The 21,742-nt window shown below is 34.3% G+C and overlaps 1 protein-coding gene across 1 annotated transcript in view; it reads left to right on the top strand.

The window, feature by feature from the left end:
* LOC142323748 (uncharacterized) overlaps positions 1-21,742 on the top strand; it is a 79,493-nt gene that overhangs the window by 26,783 nt on the left and 30,968 nt on the right. The window contains exons 3-4 of the mRNA XM_075363956.1: positions 6,254-6,559; positions 20,101-20,499. Coding sequence (XP_075220071.1) covers positions 6,254-6,559; positions 20,101-20,499 — 705 coding nt within the window. The remainder of the gene's footprint in view (positions 1-6,253; positions 6,560-20,100; positions 20,500-21,742) is intronic.

Here is a 21,742-nt window from a genome sequence, read left to right as displayed (position 1 = left end):
ATTAATTCATTATTGTGACTGCAGTTGTGTTTGTGAAAATGCCTTATTCAATCCAGGAGAGGATAGCTGTAGTTGAGGCCTATATTTGTTCTGGATCGTTTGAAGAGTCACGTCAAGTTGTAGAAAAATTTCCAAATGCCTGTATCCCAGCGAAGAGTAGCATACATAGTTTAGTTAAAAAATTGTGTACAACAGGTTCGGTTTGAGTTGCAAAATGAAATAGGCAATTTTCCATTAGGATTACTCAGGCCATTGCCAATATTAAAAGGAAAATTAGTGCCAGTCCAATAAAATCACAACACAAGTTATCCTAATAATCTGGTGTTAAATACTTTTCTTGTTGTAAAATTCTTCAGGAATTAAATTGAAACCATACTGCGTTACAACTGTGCAACAACTGAAGGAGACAGACAAACAGAAATGACTATTGCAACTGGCTTATCGAAAACATTGTTAGTGGACAGATAGATCCAATGTCATATTTCATGTCAGATGAGGCATGATTTCATTTACCCAGCAATGTTAATTCGCAGAACACCAGGTATAGGAATCTCACAAGATATTCGAGCGTTCACTTCACTGTGAGAAAATTGGTGTTTGGTGTGCCATTTTTGGTAATCGTATAGCAAGACCAATATTTTTTTACTAAGACTGTCAATACACAAGTGTACCTTACAATTTTCAAAGAATTCTATGTGCAGTTAACTGATAATAAAAAAAAAATACAACTTCTTCCAACAAGACAGAGCAATATGTCACATCAGATTTCACTGAATTGTGTTCATGCAGCTTTCACAAATGAACGAGCTGTCAGCAGAGAACGGTGGCCTCCATGTTCCCCAGAGTTGTCTACTTGCAAATTTTTCCTTTGGGGCAACTTAAAGGAGAGAATTTATGCATCTAATCCACACAATATTGATGAACTGAAGGTGAACATTCAACAAGAAATCAATGCAATTGACAACAACACTTTGTGTCAGACGACTTTCAATATGATCAGTCGTGCACAAATGTGCATGGATGCCCAGGGTGGTCATTTTAAACATCTTTTATAACAATAAGGTAAATAAATGCAACATCTAACCCCGTAGAGGAAAACACCCGCCTAGTGACGTTCCGGTCGCTACACCACCACCCCACCCCCCGTTACATGCCTTGTTGTTCTATCGTCTATCTAACAGGAGTCGTCTATCGTCCTCTGACTTTTTACATCTCATAGTAATAAGCCTGGCCTCGTTGGGATGCCACCGATGTAAATGCCTCGGTAGGCATTTCCATCAGTGATTTAATAACTCGTGGAATCGTGAACCCCGCGCCTAGTTCTACGTATTTTGAGCCAATTTCGTGAATCTCTCGTAATTCGAGGCAAATGAACACAACATACCACCTGTGGTATGTTGCGAACATGTTGATCGCAACAACGAAATTTAGTCCTAGTTCCCTTAGTGAACTCAGCTTAGACTTTAATAAACCCCAGACTTTAGGTTAAATTATGGACTCTGGTCAGGTCCACTAGGGAGAGGCGGACAGACCTCCTAATCTCACTCGGCTCCATCGCAGAGTCCCGTGTGAAATTCACCACAATAAAATATCGTCGAGATGCCGCTACACCTCAGGGCTGCATGGTATCCCATGCCCTTCGGCAGTACAGCCTCATCTCGCCGACAGCGTTGTCTGCTCACTCTGATCTGCCCTCTGACAATAATTGTAAAGGCTGTTGGCGGAACGGCGACTGCCGTTCCGCCAACTATTGACAACTCTTGACCAATTATTGACAACTCTTATCTGACTAACCGTGGCTCGCTGCCAAAGCGCCTACCTTCAGCCAATCAACTATCCAGGCAGACACTAGCCACCCATGTTCTTACTCTACTAGATCCCCTGGGCCATCCTGCGCAGAGTGAGAAATAGACATATTTGTAAAGAATACGCATGGTACGATAGTTCAACCCCCAATCGGGATGAATGACTCTATGGATACCGAAGAAAGCATCAGTGGCCTTCTTCGCTACAAACTGGAGGTGATCCTTGAAGAGAAGCCTCTGATCAAGGATAACACCCAGATACTTCTGAACGGTAACATACCTAATCGGAAGGCCGTCCATCACAACCCGCGGATGACGGGTTGCAGCTAGACGACCCTTCAAGAACATCATAGTGGTTTTCTCCGCACTGAAAACCATCTTATGTTGAAGCCTCCACAACCTTAGTACCTTACATGCCTGCGTCGCTCTTAGCTCTATCTCGGTACGCGAGTTGCCTCGACTAGCAGCAGCCCATCATCGGCATAAGCCACGATGCGACAGCCACTGGGCATCTGCAACCCCATGAGAGAATCGAACTCATGTTGAGTTCGATTAACCTGCTGTTAATGCGGAGGTACAAGACTTCGAAAACCTTACCTACTACAGGCAAGAGCATCAGAGGATGGTAAGAAGAACTTACAGTGGGGTCCTTGTCGCCACCCTTGAAGAGCAATTTCAACACACCACGTTTCCAACACGCTGGGAAGTGCCCAGCAAACAGCAACTTATTGAAAACCCTAGTCAAAGGACCAAAAATCACAGGCAAGGTGCGAACAAGAAGCTCCACCGTGATACCATCATATCCAGGGGTTTTATTCTTGGCCAGGCTACAAATTACTTGACGGACTTCTGCCTCAGTAATTTCTGAAGACACAATCTGAGAACGAAAACCTGCAACTTCCCTTCGGACACGTCGATGATACGAGGTCTCACCAACTTCGGTATCACCTGAAAGTAGATCGTCCATCAGATGAGTGAGGACACGATCTTTATTTATAACAAAACCATCCTGGGTCGAGAGAGCTGACAGAAGAATTCTTCCGCTTATGACCAAGAATTCGATAAACAACACCCACGGGTTCTTATCCCTCTGCTCTTGAACAAAAGAGCGCCAGGAATCTCGTTTAGAAGACCTTTTTTTTTGAAAATACTCGATCCTTTTCCGACGCAATAATCAGCAATCGACTGCACGCCGATCAGGATCATCTGCACGCTGTGCGGCTCTCCTGAGCCGGCGCACAGTCCGCTTCATCGCACTCAATTCCTGAGTCCACCATTCAGCTACTTCCTCTGCAGAACTACTGCAGAAGAGAAATTCTCTGCCAGGTCATCTAATGGGACCTCATCCAGACTTCGAGTAAAACCTTGCAGCCTAGCCGCAAGAATGTTAGAAAACTTGGGCCAATTCGCCCGCCTGTGCAGGAAGCGCCTTTGCTGAACAGGAACGTCCGCCCTAAAGACATCGCGCAGTCCACCTACCCAATCAAAAACTATTAGCCGGTGATCGCTTTCGCAGTCATCGACTACCGACCAATTTAGAATCCTAACAGGAATATTCTTACTAATGGTAATATCAATGTTGGTATCATGGAAGGCGCTCCGCAAACCAGCTGCACCGGCGAAGGTAGTCAATTCACCGACTACATTGAAAACATCAAACTGATGCTGCGCGATGAAACCTTCTATTTATTCGCCGCCGTCGTCCATGATCCCACTGTGCCAAAGAAGCGATTTGGCATTCGCATCAACACCTATAAGAATAGGACGACCCGCTACCAATCTAACAATTCTAATCCCATCTTTTCAAGTGCTGTTCATTGGGATCTCTGTACTGAAAGTACGAACTAGCTACAACCAAGTCCAAACCATTCACGACAAGCGTAACAACGACGTGATGCGTGTCAGAGGCCTGCCGTATGAAGACGCTATCTATCGATTTCCTGCACCCTATGGCGGATTTGCTATCACCAACAAAAAACTTATTCCAGCCTGAAAAATCTGGCAGATTACCCTTAACCAGATACGGGTGTTGTAAAAGGAGAACATCGAGGCTCTGTTTCTCAACAACCTCACCTAGCTCAACTTGGACTACATACGCTCCCTGGGCATTAAGTTGACCAAACCTAACCATCAAGAGAGTTGAAGTACATCTCAACTGCTCTCAAGTAGCAACCACACTCCTTACTATTGACAGAGTGCCTATGACTTCTGCCCAACCTTTTACAGTTAACACAAGATGGAGCCTCTTTTTTTTTTTGCGGACAGTCGTCACGCTTGTGTCCCTCCTCGCCACAAAATGCGCGCAAACCAACGCATACTTACAGAACTTGGCCCTATGGTCAAACCTACAACACTTAAAGCATCGCTGCACGACAAGGTACTCCTTGACGCTACAGGGCGCGAAGTCAACTAACATTCGTCCCCCTCCGATACGAACTTCTCATGGAGACCAGCCCCTAGCTAAAATACTCCGTGATATTGTGGGGCATCACGCTTACCGTTCTTGAAGACAAGCCTACACTGATCCTTAAACGAGGCCTCGTCCAAGTCGGTGTTCTGCTCTTGGAAGAGAGACAGAACCTCATTATCGGAGAGGCTCCGGTCTATGTCATACACTGTGACACAGGGCCTTCTCGTATGCTTGGGATCTACCTTGACCTCAAGCTTCTTGACTGCCGGAGACTCCTTGTTGATCTGGACCATCTCCTTGTTCTCAGCAACAACTACCAGCTCTTTGCTGGTCTCCTCTATGTCTCTGATCTGTAGGTGAATCCGGTCACCACGAAGGGCTGGCCGGAAATCACGCTTCAAGTCTTGGCTCGTGGTCTTCGAGCCCTCTGCCTTGTTTACAAAAAGGACCTCCAGCTTCTTAGCTGCCTTACTGGTCTCATTATTCGTCTTGAGCACTTCAGCATAGCGCTTGGGCTGCTCTGGGGCTTGGCCCATCTTAGGAACAACTTTCACCTCCTTGGGCTTAGAGGCCAAAGCTTGAAAACCCTCACAAACCACCGCAAAAGCCTCCCTAATCTTAGCAAGGCGGGGAAGAATCATCTTCCTCGTCCCTATGCTAACGTCATTGGGAAGTGACAAGAAGTTTAACAAGTAGTTCAGATCCTCCTGGACTACTTTAGCAGCAGGGCAAAACTGCCAGGTCTGCTCTTTGCCTTCTTAAAAGTCTCAACAACTGGGGAGGATTGCACCTGGGTGGGTGCCTCCGTGTCCATCGTGTCGGTTACCCGAAAATGGTTTTTAAATATTTATCTGAAGAGTATTTGCAAATTTAAATCAAGTGAATATCTTGTTAAGTATGGTGGAAATTGGGAAAATTTTCAATCATTGTTGAAAAATTTTTTAGCTTTCATTAGCCCTTCCAAGGTCGAATTTTGAAGAAACTGAAAACTGGTTTTTAGATATTCACATGAAGATGACACACACCAAAAATGAAGTTGATATTTTCAATTCCTACCAAGAAATTTGAAATATAGCCAGATTTTAAAAAAATTCAAAAATCCACTTCACCCGTTATAAACTTGGAACTTCAAGAAATCTAGTTGATTTTTAGATATTCACATGAAGATTACACACCAAAAAGCAGATTGATGTCATAATTTGTTACCGAGAAATTCAAAAAATGGAAGATTTCATTGTTACTTCATTTTATCCTGTAAACTCCAAATTTCAAAAAAATCCTTTTGTAGTGTGAACTTAGATCGTAAATGAACTTATATTATTATATTAAATTTTCATCAATGTATCTTCTGTAGATTTTGCTGAAAGTTGATTATGATTCACTCATGACGTGACTGGTTTATTATATAGATATACTTGAAATAATCTTCTGTTTAGTTGCTTACCATTTTATTTCTTTACTTTTAAAGAATTGGTTGCATGTTAAGTAAACTTTTAGGTTAAATAATTGACATAAGTAGGTTATATGCTTTTCCTGACTTAGGTCCCATATGTATTTGGGATCAAAACATTTAGTTTTCAAGTGCTTTGTTTTTCTTCATAGAGATGTCTTGGAGTTTAAATTAAATTTTTTAATCTCACCTTCCTTCATCTGACGGTGATGTCCTTTTCTATTTAATAGAAAAGAATGATGAAATGTATTACTTTTTTTTTTTTTAAGAACAGATTTCTGTAAATTCTATTTTTAAGTAGTTTATTTTAGTTTGATAAAAACATTTTTTGTGCCAATAACATATATGAACATACTTTCAAGGTGAAATGGCATACTTAACAAAAAAAATAATAAATCCGGTTCAAGAATTAATATCTTACAAATTCAAAAATACTGATATTTATTTCTAAATTTTATATGTACAATTGGGTGTTATGGTGTAAGTTAAAATTGTTAAACTGTCTGTGAAAGATTGTATGAGTATATTAGAATTGATTGCATTAAATTTTTTGAATGGTTTCAACATATGTTTTTTCCCCTAATACAGGTTTGTCCAGTGATCAACAAATGTCCCCTCCATCCATTCACGAAGCAGAATATGATGATGATATCGAGATAAAAGAAGAAATAGTTGAAATGGATGCTACTACATATGAAGAAGTTCCAGTTTATGATGATACCAACATAGAATCAGAATCAGGTTGTAATGATGATAACAATGACAATGGAGATGGTGATAAACAAGATTCAGTAATAATTGAGGATGATAAACAGCAGCTGCCTGTATTAAATAATAATCAAAACCGATTAAATAAATCAATTAGAGCTTCACAAATTCATTTAATCACTTCAGGTATGTTGATCAGACTATTAAGTTTATATTGCTGTTATTTTTAAATATTTATTTTTAATGTAATTTTACAAACCATGAGGCACTGTAATTTTAATATAAGTAAATTTTACTTGTATGTGAAATTTCCAAACTGTGTATAACTTTGACAAAACAAGTCTGCAGAATATATAGTTAACTTGTGTTAATATATAGACTCTTACTGTTATCAGATTTCATATCATTTTTTGATGGTTATTTTAATTTTAGTCTGTGTTTAAAAAAAAATTTCAATCTCATTGTAGAAAAATTATTTATTTTGAACTCCTTGAAATAAATATAAAAATAAATCTACAGGGTGTCCCATATAAAACGCAACCCAACCTTATATTGGTAGGTATTGAAATAATAAAAAGGCATGTGTGAATGTAGATGTAATTTTTATTATTACTATCCATTACCTTACATTTAGAGTAAATCTTGGAAGTGGCCGCCATCTTCTTGAATACAAGCTTCAATTCTTTTTACAGCGTTTCTTGCAACTTTTTTCAAAGTTTGTGGCTGGATATTTAATACAGCTTGTTCAATATTGACTTTCAATTGTTCAAGTGTTCGTGGTTTGTTGCTGTAGGCTTTTTCTTTGAGGTAACCCCGTAGAAAAAAGTCCGCCGTAGTCAAATCTGGAGATCTTCGTGGCCACAAGCCTCGACCGATAACACGATTACCAAAGAATTTCTCAACGAAATCAGAAGTTGAACCTGTGTAGTGCGATGTCACACCGTCATGTTGTAGCCAGCAGTGTCTGTCTTCCTCTTCCAAGAGTGCGATGAACTGAAATAAAATATTTATTTTCTTTGTCGGGCTCAAGAAGTTGATGAACCGTTTGAATGCGATAAGGTCGTAATTGTAATTGTTTGGTCACCCCATGAGCAGTTGATTTAGACAAAGTAATTTCAGCAGACAAACATCTGATCGATTTATTTGGTGAGGCGAGTAATCTGTCTTTGATTTCAGTGACTGTATCTGTATTCAACACTGACGCAGATCTTTTGCGTTCCTTGTTATTAACAGAACCAGTCTCTAAATTTTGCAACTAACCTTAATACTGATGTTTTGTTAGGAGCTGGTTTATCTGGGTACTTATGGCGAAACAAATCTTACACTGCAACCACTGATTTCGTACTGAAGTACGACTCAACAGTGAAAACACGTTCATCTAGCGAAAACACCATCTTGTCTCTAGCAATACACTGCACGTTATTATTGCATTGTTGTTACTATCGGTTGTGTTCTACTGCATCGCCACAATGTTCAGATGTCGGACGAGTCCATTTCAGTAATGAGTAAGGGAGTAAGCTTGACTTTTGAAATTTCATGGATGAGTGATTAATGGGTTGCGTTTTATATGGGACACCTTGTATTTGCAAGGAGCAAATAACTTTTATTTATTGTTATTTAAAAATCATTTATAGACAGAAAAATAAAAGATAGTTTTGCTAAAATTCCTGTAAAGTATGAAATTATGAAAAAAAATTATGTAAAAAAATTCAACATAACACCACAAGAATTATTAAATAAATTTTTTTTCAACATAAACATTATTAATTTAACAGTTTGTTAAATATTTTATAAAATTTGTATCAAAACATCTAGTAATAAATTTATTCTGCTAAATGGTTAATATAGGTGGAGTACCACTTTGTTTTACCTTTGAGCAACAAAAGGAGACAGTTTTTTATTGGCACAATTTAAATATGCATTTCTAGAACGATATTAGTTTTTTTAATTATTTTATTAGTAATTCTACAGGTATTTTGTCTATTCCAGGAGCCTTTCTGCCATTCTAATCTTTTAATACTTTCTTAAATTCAGGTGTCAGTATTGTTTCTCCCATTTCATCCTCTTCAGCTTCCTTTTCTTCCTCTATAACACCATTTTCTGATTCATTTCCTCTGTATAACTCTTCAATATATTCCACCTAGCTATCGACTTTACCTTTCATATTATAAATCAGTGGTGTACCATCCTTGTTTAACACATTATTGGATTTTAATTTATGTACCCCAAAATTATCCTTAACTTTCCTGTATCCTCTGTCTATTTTATCAATGTTCATTTGTCTTTCCACTTCTGAACTTTTCTTTAATCCACTCTTCTTTTGCTAGTTTGCACTTCCTGTTTATAGTATTTCTTAATTGTCGATAGTTCCTTTTAGTTTCTTCATCACTAGCATTCCTATACTTTCTACGTTCATCCATCAACTGCAATATATCGTCTGAAATCCAAGGTTTCCTACCAGTTCTTTTTGTTCCGCCTAAGTTCGCTTCTACTGATTTAAGAATTTCCTTTTTAACATTCTCCCATTCTTCTTCTACATTTTCTACCTTATCTTTTTTACTCAGACCTCTTGCAATGTCTTCCTCAAAAATCTTCTTTACATTCTCTTCCTTAAGCTTCTCTAAATTCCACCGATTCATCTGACACCTTTTCTTCAGGTTTTTAAACCCCAATCTACATTTTATTATCACAAAATTATGACCGCTATCAATATCTGTTCCAGGGTAAGTTTTTCAGTCGATAAGTTGATTTCTAAATCTTTGCTTAACCATGATATAATATATCTGATAACTTGCAGTATCACCTGGCATTTTCCACGTGTATATTCTTCTATTATGATTTTTAACTGGGAGTTGGCAATTACTACTAAATTATACTTTGTGCAAGACTCAATAAGTCGGCTCTCTTTTTCATTCCTTTTGCCTATCCTGTATTCATCCACTATATTTCCTTCCTTGCCTTTTGCAATGCTTACATTCCAATCTCTAACTGTTATTAAATTTTCATCCCCTTTTATGTGTTTAATTGCTTTGTCAGGTTCTTCGTATACACTACCTCGTCATCATCATGGGCGCTTGTAGGCAGGTAGACGTTAACAGTCGTCAGTTTAGGTTTGAATTTTATCCTTATTACAATGATTCTATTGCTATGGATTTTGAAATACTCTAATCTCTTTCCTATCTTCTTGTTCATTACAAAACATACTCCTGCCTGCCCATTATTTGAAGCTGAATTAATTATTCTAAAATCACCTGACCAAAAGTCGTTTTCCTCTTCCCACTGAACCTCGCCAATTCCTACTTCCTACTACATCTACATTTACCCTATCCATTTACCTCTTTATATTTTCTAATCTACCAACCTTTTTTAGACTTCTAACAATCCATGCTCTGACACGTAGAATATTTTTATTTTCTGGTACCCCTTCGTTGTAGTCCCCACCTGGAGATCCGAATGGGGGACTAGTTTACCTCCAGATTATTTTACCAAGGAAGACGCCTCTATCTTTGTTATATGAAAATACAGAGAGCTACATTTTCTTGGTAAAAAAGCAGCAGTAGTTTACCATTGCTTTCAGCTGCGCAGTACTCAGAGGATTGAGTGAAGTTGATATGGTTTTTTAAGTCATTCTGACTAACAACTATTGAAAGAGCTGCTGCCCTCTTTCAGGAATCATTTCTTAGTCTGGCTCTCAACAGATACCTCTCTGATATGGTTGCACCTTTGGTCCAGCTATTCTGTATCTTTGAGCACTCGAGCCCCCTCACCATCATTAAGGTCTCATGATTCATAGAGGGAGTCAGTACTTATAAGACTCCATTTTCCTCTGTACCAATATATTGTATTTTTATTATCAAAAACCAACTTGAACAACCAAGTACAGAATTACAAAGTAAATGAAATGACACCTTTTTTATTTTTTTCCTGCAAAAGCACTTATGCGAGATCCCACATCTTCCGTTGTATGTAAGATATATATTTAAATAAAATTAAATATAAAACATAGAAATTTTTAAATTAAAATTAAAAGATTAAAATTACAATCATATATATAAAAACATATGAAGTCAATTAAAAAAAATAATGTGTATATTGTCAGCAAATGGCTTTGACGGCATGTAATTCATTACCTTGTGATAGCCCTGAAAAGGGCCATTTTTTTGCATTAGTTCTGAGAAGAGCTGTTCTTTTCGGAAGCTGTCTTCGGCGAAGTCGGGGAGTTGTGGCTTGTCCATTCAAGTCCAACTGGGCTTTCCCTCAGCAACAGTTGGGACCTCACTACAGCGTGGCAGTGGTGGCCCCGCAGGGTCGGGTCGGTTTCAGTTGTCTTTTGCCAACACGGTTCTCCCTGAGGGATCCCACGCTGGACCAGCTCTTGCTGCTGAGCCCGGCAAGCTGGAGTTGGAGCGGGAAGGTAATGTTTGTGTCCAGCAGCTTCCTTGGCAGGTCGGCTGAAGTCCAGCGAGCTGGAGCTGGAGCAGGAATGTAGCATCTGCATCTAGCAGCTCCCTTGGTGGGCCAGCCAGGCCTGCTGCTCCAGCAGGGATGTTGGCATCCACCGGGAGATCCCACTTCTTCCAACTTCTTCTTCAGGTGGTGGTCGGCGATGAATTGCCAATTCACTCTTTTGCACGCTCTTTTATAGGAGTCTTGAGAGTGGTGGGGCTGCTATGGTGGGAGTGATGCTTGTATGAGCGCGTCCGTATACTGTGCGCTTGCTCATATCGTTGCTACCGTTATCGCCCGCCGATATTAAATTAGGCATATATATAGTACAATATAAATATGATGTCATAATTAAAAAATTTTTAATTAAATTTAAAAATAAAGTAAATAGAAAATTTATAGTATGTAACCTGGCCAGCCAGTGTTACATTACTGATTGGATTTGAATTAAATTATTTATATACATCATCTGTTACCACTTTTATAAGAGTGTTACCTTCATATTCTGTCTGAAAGTTGATTGAGTTAGAAATTCTTTTGTATTTATATGTATAAAATCTCTTCTAAATGTCCAAACTTTTACTATTACTATTTAAATTAAATTTCTTGATTTCCAAATTTGTCTGAATATCAGATACAGTATGTTTGTTATTAATAAGGTGTCAGCAACATTAGATAAATGCAATTTACCATTTTCATAATTTCTAAAGTGTTCTAAAAATCTAGGTTTAAAAGACCTAATAGACCTATATATATATATATATCATCATTACACACTATCAATCATTACATTTTATTTTATAAATTCCACCTGAATTGTATAAGTCAGTGTGATTGCTATTTTTTAAATATTTTTTAAGTATCAAAATTAACAAAAATAGTCAATTTATAATGTCAGTATATAGGAAACCCACAACCAAATTGCTAAACTTAATGGTTATAATGTTTCTTTAATTGATGACAATATTTTCAAAAAACATAATTCAAAAATTAATAATATAACTGTTATGCGTATAAATGATACACAAAAAATTGACAACATATATTTAAAATATTTATACACTGATAATGTTGAAATTATAACTAATATTTATGATAAAAGTAAATTTAAACCGGCATACAAGACAAACAGTCATATGATAAACTATTTATAAAGTAACAATCACACTGACTTATATATAATTTATGCAGAATTTATAAAATAAAGTGTAATGATTGTGATTATATATATAAATAAAACTAATAGGTCTTTTAAACCTAGATTTTTAGAACACATTCAAAATTATGAAAATGGTAAATTCCATTTATCTAATGTTGCTGACCACCTTATTAATAACAAACATACTGTATCTGATATTCGGACAAATTTGGAAATAGTGGAAATAAAGAAATTAATTTAAATAGTAACAGTAAAAGTTTGGACATTTTGAAGAGATTTTATACATAAAAATACATCAGAATTTCTAATTCAATCTACTTTCAGACAGAATATGAAGTTGACACTCTTATAAAAGCGGCAACAGATGGCAGCATGTGTTTAGATAAAAGTAAGTATAATCATAATGTAAATAAATAATTTAATTCAAATTCACTCAGTAATGTAACATTGGCTGGCCAGGGCCAGGTTGCATAGTATAAATTTTCTATTTATTCTATTTTTAAATTTAATTTAATTTGTTTAAATTATGACATCATATTTATATACATGTAGTTATTTTATTTAATTGACTTCAAATGGTTTTGCATATATAATTGTAATTTTAATTTAAAACCTTTTATGTTTGATGTGTAATTTTATATAAATATATCTTGTATACAACTGATGATGTAGGATCCCACGAAACTGCTTTTGAAATAAAAAAAAAAAAAAGGTAAGTGTCATTTCATTTACATTGTAATTCTGTACTTTGGTTGTTCAAGTTTGTTTTTGATTATAAAAATACATTATATATATAAATAACTTTTTACAGTCAATTCTTGATTTTCTGTGTGCAGTTTAACTGTGTTGTGGCTTAACCACAGTGCCTCTTGGAAAAAAATAAAGTTATGAAGAAGCTGAAAGTATTAAAAAAAAGTTTCTGTGATAGGTTTTACTCTTCATTCATTTGCTACTTGAATGTGTGTTTGTTTTGAAAATACGATAATGCTGCACTGTAGTTCATTGTGCAATGTTATTATGCTATGCAAACTGTGAAGTAGTCAATTAAAAGAACGTGTTGGGTAAAATTGCAAAATAAAATGACACATAGCTCGTTTTTGCCAAAAGAATTGGACTTAGTTTTTCTAAGAAAGAAAATCAAAATTATATTGTTCATTAAGTGTTTTGTTCATTGAGTACAATGAATGACAAAAGTCAAATATTTTTTTAATGAAAATAAGTAATTTCACTTGCTGCAGTGAAATTTTTCACTGAACTGTATATATATATATATATATATATTTATATATTAATTTTACATTTTATAATAAACACAGACGTAAGATATATAAACATTTACTAATGTAAAGAAAACCTTTCATAACTAATTTATCTACAAAGTTAAATTATTAGAAATTAAATTAAATTAATTTCATTGTATACCACTTTGTTTTACTATTATAATGAAATTATGATAAACATTATTCAATAATTATGTCCACATAATCAATGTATTATTTGTTTGTTGATTAAATAATAATATTGTTTAATCTAAGTCACAGACATGAATTTAATAACAAAACGGCTCTAAAATCATCTGAAGAACATGTTGGTGAAAGTGGATGGTGTATTTGTAACTCACAGAATGATATTGGTGAACTAAACTTCGTTGTTTTGGGAGAAGTTTTATGTAGCTGTATTCAATAGACCATTATTTATGTGTATCCCATAATGAATAATTGAGTTAAATGTATTAGATTCAACCAATGTTCATAGCACCATTATTCATTAAATGATAGAGTCATTATTTAAAAACATTTCAAGTAAAAACGTAATTTACCCTCAACAACTGACTTTTAACAAAGATTTTTAATGAACAACCAGAAGATTATTAATAATAGTTATTCAATGATCTTAATCGCACATTATTTTTTGTATAAAGATGAACACGTGAATTAAAGTACACATATATACATATAGTTTATCCTTGGCGTAATCTACAGTGGTGTATCAGAAAATACTGAGGGAACACTTTGTTACTAGAAATTGAATAATATGGAGCATCACAAATTTGTAGTAACCAGTTTGGAAAGATCCTGCTTCGATAGATTTGGCTGGTTTGTAGTAACTGAACCACTTTCAACACTAGACATTGTCTACTGAATTTAAAAATTAACTTATCAAAGAAACGAGGCAAAACAATCATAGAAATCTGTGAAATCACGAAACAATGATGAGTACAACAAGACGATAGGGCGACCGAGTAATTACCACACAAAACGAGAGAGAAAACGTGACCGAGTGGCAGGTATCCACACACAGTGGGAGTTTGTCCTGCACTGAAGAAAGGTGGCGTGATGAGAAGAGGGGAAAACAAACTAAGCCGTAGACAGAAGAGAGTGTGTGTGTTGACGACAACAGGTAGTGTGCAAGTGTTAGTGCGAGAAAGAAACTGCATAAACGAGAAGTTTGGGAGCGAAAGTCATAACAAAAATTATTTTTATAACCAAGCAGACCATTAAAAGAATTACGTAAGACTGATAAAATAGTTGCTGAATACGAACAAATTGAAGAATGACATCATTGCAGACAAAGAAAATTAGACTTCTAGGAACTTTGACAACAACATTAAAATTGGTGAGAACAAAAACAGTTATGACTAATTTGACTAAATAGAAATTGTTTTTATGAAACATTATGACTACAGCAGACAAAATAATAACAAAATCATTATTGGATTAAAGCTACTTTACGCATTGGCGTAAACAGAACGTGTTTTCAGTCACTAAAACAGCAGTCAATTATTTTTTTTTTAAATCTGAAAGAGTAAAATGCATAATTTATTATTAATATCTATGTATATTTTCCTCATTAGCTACTGCAGTTTTATTAAGTGTTTTTAAATGCATTATGAAGTACATACACTACTGTACAGTAAGACCTCGACTTACATGAGGGATGGGGTACGTTCTGAAAATTTGTCATTTATTATGCATAACTTGGGTTGTTCAGTTTAACCTTAAAACACCTGGTAAATACATAAAAAGTGAATGTAATATATGTACAGTACTATAACATGGAAGTAATAAAATAAAAATAAAAGTAACATGAAATAATAAAATAGAAACTTACTTTTAATTGTTAATTCTGCAACACTTGTTAAACTTAATATATACTTTACTAATATAATATATATTATATAATATAATTAGTGAAAAAAAAACTTAAAGTGTCATTGTGATTTAAATTTTAAAAAATGCTATCGCTAGTTTATTCAACTGTTTCATCTGTTAAAAATCATTCACGTACGCATCTGTCACATTGACGGGCTTTGATGTTGGCTTGAAGAAAGAATCTAAAGTTTTCTGATTTGCGCAGCGTCATTACTCGTTTAAAATTTCATCTTAACAAGTATTCACCTCCTTCATTAGACTTGAAACTTTTGCATTTCTTTCTTCGCGATTGTTTTCAACAAAATACAATAAGTAACCTTCCAAATTTTTTAAAGGCTTTAGCCATTCCACTAGTAGTCAAATGTTTTTATCTCTTGCGTGGCTACTTGAGTGTTATCTTCTATTTCTTCACTATTAAGCAACTGTACAAAATATCTTCATTAGTTAATTCTTGAATGTAGGATTTGATTAGTTTATCAATATTTTTTTTATCTATTTCATCAAACCTAGATGATTTGGCTAATCCAACAATTTCATTAACTACTGGGTTTATTATACCTTTACTTGGTAATTCTGTTAGAGCTGCTTCAGGGCAAATTCTTTTCCAAACTCCATTCAAGCAACTTTTTGTTACCTCATCCCAGGATTCTGCTGTAATATCAACAGCCACTTTGATATTAAAGGTTTTCCAGAAATGTGTAACATTTCTTTTTCCTTTGATTTGAGTTATCAGGTCATTTTCTTAAATTTTCTATGAAGGTAATAAATTTTGAAGGCTCCAGTTTCAAAGGTTTATACTTGTGTTACATGAAGCAGTGTCCCAAAATAGTAAATATTGCAGGTTTTACAAAACGATACTTCTGAGTATGTAGTTTTTATTACAGAATCGCAGGAATTATGAAGTTTACCCTGAAAATGTTGCAATGTTCCCAAAGGATTGAGTTACATATTCTTAATTGCAAGGTTTAATAACACCCTGATCTAGAGGTTAATTTAGTGTTGGAAGCAAGAACAATACCTTAACATTATTGATATATTTGGCTGCTTGTGGATGACTAGGCACATTATCAGTTAAAGTTAATATTTGAAGGGTATTTATTCTCTCTCATTGTATGCTTTGAATTCAGGAATGAGTATTTCATAAAATAATCTCGAAATAAAACGCTTGTACCCAAATGTTTGATTTTCTGGCAGTTCTGTTTTTGATATGCATTTAAATGCTCACGGAGTTTCAGAATGATAAATAACTACAGGTTTTAATTTTAAATCACTGGCGACATTAGAGCCTAAAAAAATTGTATACCAATCTTTTGCTACTTTGAAACTTGAAGCATATTTCTGTTCAACAGAAACAAATGTATGGCTGGGCGTATGTTTTCAAAAGAGCCCAGTTTCGTCTAGTTTAAACACTTGGTTTGTAATTTTCTTCATTCACAATTTTCTGTAAACTTAACGGAAAATTTTCAGGAGCTTCTTCATCAGCAGCAGCGACTTCCCCAGTTAGTTTCAAACTGTGGAAATCATGATGATCCTTAAATTTTTGGAACTATCCGTTGCTGGCAATAAACGTTTTTTCTTCTGCATCACATTTTAACGAGTCATAAATGCTAATGACTTTTTCTTTAATTACCTGCATAGAAACAGGCACTTTCTCTTGATTTTGATGTTTAATCCATCTGCTTAATATCCTTTCCACTTTCTCCATAATCACAGGTCAAATCACTGAAACTCTTTCATTATTCATTCGCATAACACTTTTACAGGTTTTTTTTATTTTTTCAGAATTGTCCCTAATCGTCCAAAGTGTTGATTAACTCAAGTCATTACTTAACTCCTTTGACTTTCCACCCCTTTCGTATCTTTTAACGTGTAACTTTTCTTCTAGAGTAATTAAGTTTCCTTTTTATTAAGTTTTCTTCTAGAGTTTATTAAGTTTCCTTAAGTTTTATTCTAAGTCGTACTGTACACCCAGTAACAAAGAAACAAACAAGAAATAAATGACCAGTAAATTGTAATTTTGTGGCATAATTAATCTTTACAAAGCAACTTTCCAGTGTAAAAATAGGGAAGGGAATGGTTTATTTGAGAGCAATGTTTAAGACAGTGTTATGTAAACATCCGTAAAATAAACAATAGAAGTGATGATTCTTGGAATCATTGTGTAATAGTATTTACAGTAGTTACAGTAATAAAACGAACTACTCTTCCTAGAAGTACAGTAACTGTACATACATATTAATGCTGTATGTATGTATTAAAAATAAATTTGGTAATCATATAGTACGCCTTACAGTACATGTATACTACAAAATTGCGCTAACGTGAATTCACGTAGTCGGGGCTTTACTGTGTATACAATCTATTTATGTAATGATAGTGAAAATCTGTTACTACATATTTTGAACATTTGTATTTGTTAATGTGTATTTTTACCAGGGATGTAATATTACAGTGTATTGTATTTTATTTTATTATTTATCATTATACCTTAATATAATAATCAGTGTAATTATTGAAGTGCAGTACAGTATTAGGTCATTTTAACACATACTTTATCTGCAATCCTCTTCTGGTTATTAACGTGGATAATTGGGATTTGAATTTATATACATCTTTATATAGAAATAACCTCAGTGTTTCAGTGATATTTCTATTGTATAAAAATTCCAATACCACTCTAACTTAAACCAGTCTTAAACTTTTTTTTTAGACAATTATTTCTTTGGAATTTAAACCCAAAAAAGATTTACTTATAGTTACACTTAATATATAGAATTAATTGTAGACAAAAAACTGAGGTAACTATATCTCAATTGCCTTCAGGTAACATTATAACTGAACTAATGTTGCTAGTTTTATTATGAAAAAGAATTGAGTTTTTAAGTGATGTATTATATCACATAATTGAGTTTTAAGTGTTTTACTTAGGTAAAAAATCTAAAGTCTGTTTCTACTTGACTTTTTTTTGTGCATAACCTAGTTTGTATAAATGGAGTCCATTGGTAAATATGAGGTATGACTATTAAATAATGAGATTAATACTGTAAAATATGTTATTTTAAATTTATACGTATTTAGTTACTATCCCCTTCAATATATACACCCCTCCTGTATTCCTAAAATGCTCCATGCAAATTTTCCATTCTTCAAAACAGTGCTGGAAGTCTTCTTCTGTGAGCTATTTCATGATGCGTGCCGCTTTTTCTTTCACAGCTTCAACGGTCTAAAATCTTGTTCCTTTTAATGCGGATTTGACTTTTGGGAATAGATAAAAGTCATTTGGTGCAGATCAGGCAAATAAGGTGGATGGTGTAACCCTGGGATGTTTACTTTTTCACTTGACTAGAAACGTCTTGACATACAATACAGTGTGAGCCGGTGTGTTGTCCTGATGAAGAACCCATAACTTGTTCTTCCACAGTTCGGGTCATTTTTTTCTTATTTTTTCACCAAGTTGAACAAGGACCTTGAATAAAGACAAGAATAGTTAACAGATCAGATCAGATTACCAATTTTTTCAATATTTTTATCCATTTTTGATGTGGAAGGGCAACCTGGGTGAACATCATCTTCAATGTCTTCTTGATCAAATTGGAAACACTTAAACCACTCAAAATCCTGCACACATGGTAAACATTCATTGCCATATAGATTTTTAATAAAAGATTAGTTTCCGTAGCAGTTTTTCAAGTTTCATATGAAATTTCAATGTTTTGCTCTAATAAAACTAATTATTTTTCGGCAAAACAAAAAAACAGATGTTATCCAAATGCAGGCCATGGCTGGACTAATATGTCTACAGAAACTGGAGTGGCAACAATCGAAAGAGAAGGCTTCACATTACACAGCTGTTGGTTGTACAAGTTTGGCGCATGGACAGTTCTGTAGCAACATCAGTCTCTTTTTTTAATAGACACACCTCATATTGTATCAAAGTCATTGTGCCTTGGCCCATTCCCAAATCCAACCATTTATTTTTTCTTCTGATTGTGTTAAGATTTGCCCTCTTTTCTTATTCATCCATGGAAGAACGCCAACAAATGCTATAAATTTTCAAAATTTATGGCCTACAAATCGTGCACAAAAATATAATTTAATTGGTTTATTTCTTGTGAAGTAATTACCTACTGCAATGATTGCAATGTGTTTTTAAGGCTTAGGAATATTAGTGAATATTCCTAATATTGTCTCCACAGTGCAGATTCTGCTACTTCTTAAAGCTATCACCATTTCAAATGTTTTCTGCTTTAGCTGCATTCCACTTTGGTTAACAACAAACTGCAGTGCATCGGGTGAGGTAAGGGGACTGGGGTATCACAGTTATGTTTGAGCTCCTTGAACACATGAATCCAATGTTAATTGTGAGCTGATAGGACACAAATTTGATCACAATGACATGTAATCCAAGCTCTCCGTTTATAATTTAGTGGTTGGTCCTATACGTGAATGAAAGCTTCGTAATATAAGTTTGTAAATGATTTTTTTTAATTTTTTCACAAACTTTGGCATTATTTGTGTCAGTAATATAGTTGAAGAATTTTTGAATGTTTATGATCTGTGATCGATGTTATCTCACTTTTGAATTACTTTAACTACTCATATAAGTTTAATCTTTCTCATAGCTTTATCACCAAACATTTAGTGTGTCTGGCTGCTGCTTTCCAATAATGAAGCAGGATTTAACAGAAACATTCATCATCCAAATTAGCCACATTAGCAATTCTGAAATGCCACAAACATAAACTCAAAAATGTCCACAATGTAAATAAATATTGCTTTCGATGGAAATAATAAGTGGTAGTCTGGTTCTGTAGTAATACTGGTGTAGGCACTTTGCAGCATATTCTTTACTTCTCCTTTTGAACAGGACATTGTAATTATGGTAATTATTGGGTAGGATCTTATATAAAGCTCATAATGTTAAGAACCTTATTAAAACTGCTTTTATAATGAATCTTTGTTATTTTTAGATCCTGTACAGTTGCAGCTGCAGAAAGAACAACCACAACAATTAAAACAGAACAATGTAATATTAAAAGAACATAAAACAGTTATACGTACTAAACCAATTGGTGTTACGAATCCTAACAGACATGTATTACGTGTTACTCCAATTACATCATCTAATCCTAGGTCCATACTGATACCTGTTAATATGAAAAGTGTCAGTAATTCTGGTGTGCGTACAATTAAAATAATAAATGCCACTAACAGATCTTTACCTGTTAGTACTATTAAAGCTACTAAACAAATACCAAGAATTATTTCATCTACTACGGGTAATGCTGAAAAGAAAATACAGTCTCCAGTTGCAGCAGATGATCCTGAAGATGATGCCTCTTCAATGTATCCTCGGTTACATCTTACTGGTAGGCATCTTTTTTGTATAAATATATATGATTTATAATTAATTGCTGAAATTATTTAAACATTTTTATCTGTCGTACAACATTTTTAACTTTCTTTGCATTATAATTAATAAAATGCCTTTAATAACAAAAATATTCCTTCTGTATCATTTCACTTAATATTGATATTTATATCTTTATTGATACTTTTTCATTTCTACCTTCTTTTATGAATTTCCACTTCTGACTTATCTCTTCTTTATCTTTCCTTATTACTTAAAAAATTATTTAACACCATTTATTTTATTCCATAGCAGTTACCCAAACCAACATTTATGTTCTTAATTAACTTAACACATTACCCTTATTTAAACTTATATAAAATCAGTAAAAATTACTCATATTGGAATGTCTGGTAAAGAAAAAAGCTACAAAATATCTAAAATGAAGCATTTTCTGGTTTTATGATATTGTCACTTGTTCACAGTTTGACAAGAATATTGAGAGATAAAAATTTTGAGAGTTATTAAATATTTCTTAAAAATAACAATTGATTACTTTTAAATATCGATATAATAATAATATCAATAATTTACAAAATAGTAATTAATATTAAATCCAAATTAATTTAATCACATTTAAATTATAGATAGCAAAAAACAGTTATGATATACTATACACTTCACAGTACCTAATAGAAACTAATACAAAATTGACAATAAGAAGAAATTGAAAAATCAATAATTCACCTTATGGAATTATTATTCACTTCTTATATTTACAAAAAGAACACTTACACTTTATGACAGATTTCATTGTCACTCCTGTTCACAAAGAACTCACCAAACAGCTTCTCATTTATTACAGTATACTCACTCTGCATGCCTTCACACACTTGGTAGCATATATTGCAAACCATACTTGTGTATATTGCTTATGTACTGAATTATGTATTACACACTGAACTTTTCACTCTGCTGGACTTCAACAGTATATATATATATATATCTATGGGCCTAGTGCCTGAACTGCAGTACAGTACTCTACCTGTCCTTTTGTTTAGCCAACTGTAATAATATGCAATTGTTTACACCTTCTACGCTTTTCTGTTAATCCTTTTCTAGAAGGAATCCTTTTTTGTTGATTCTTCTAGATTTTTCTTTCTTCATTTTCTTTTCAGGAAGCTTCTCTACATATTACAATATTATACCCTTCCTTGTAGTAGTGTATCTATATTTTCTGAAATTCTTTTTTACAAATCCTA

The sequence above is a fragment of the Lycorma delicatula genome, chromosome 1 (genome assembly GCF_047948215.1).
Source record: "Lycorma delicatula isolate Av1 chromosome 1, ASM4794821v1, whole genome shotgun sequence".
Taxonomy (NCBI): Eukaryota; Metazoa; Arthropoda; class Insecta; order Hemiptera; family Fulgoridae; genus Lycorma; species Lycorma delicatula.
Note: the sequence above shows the minus strand (reverse complement) of the source record. Positions and strands in the feature narration are given on the sequence as shown.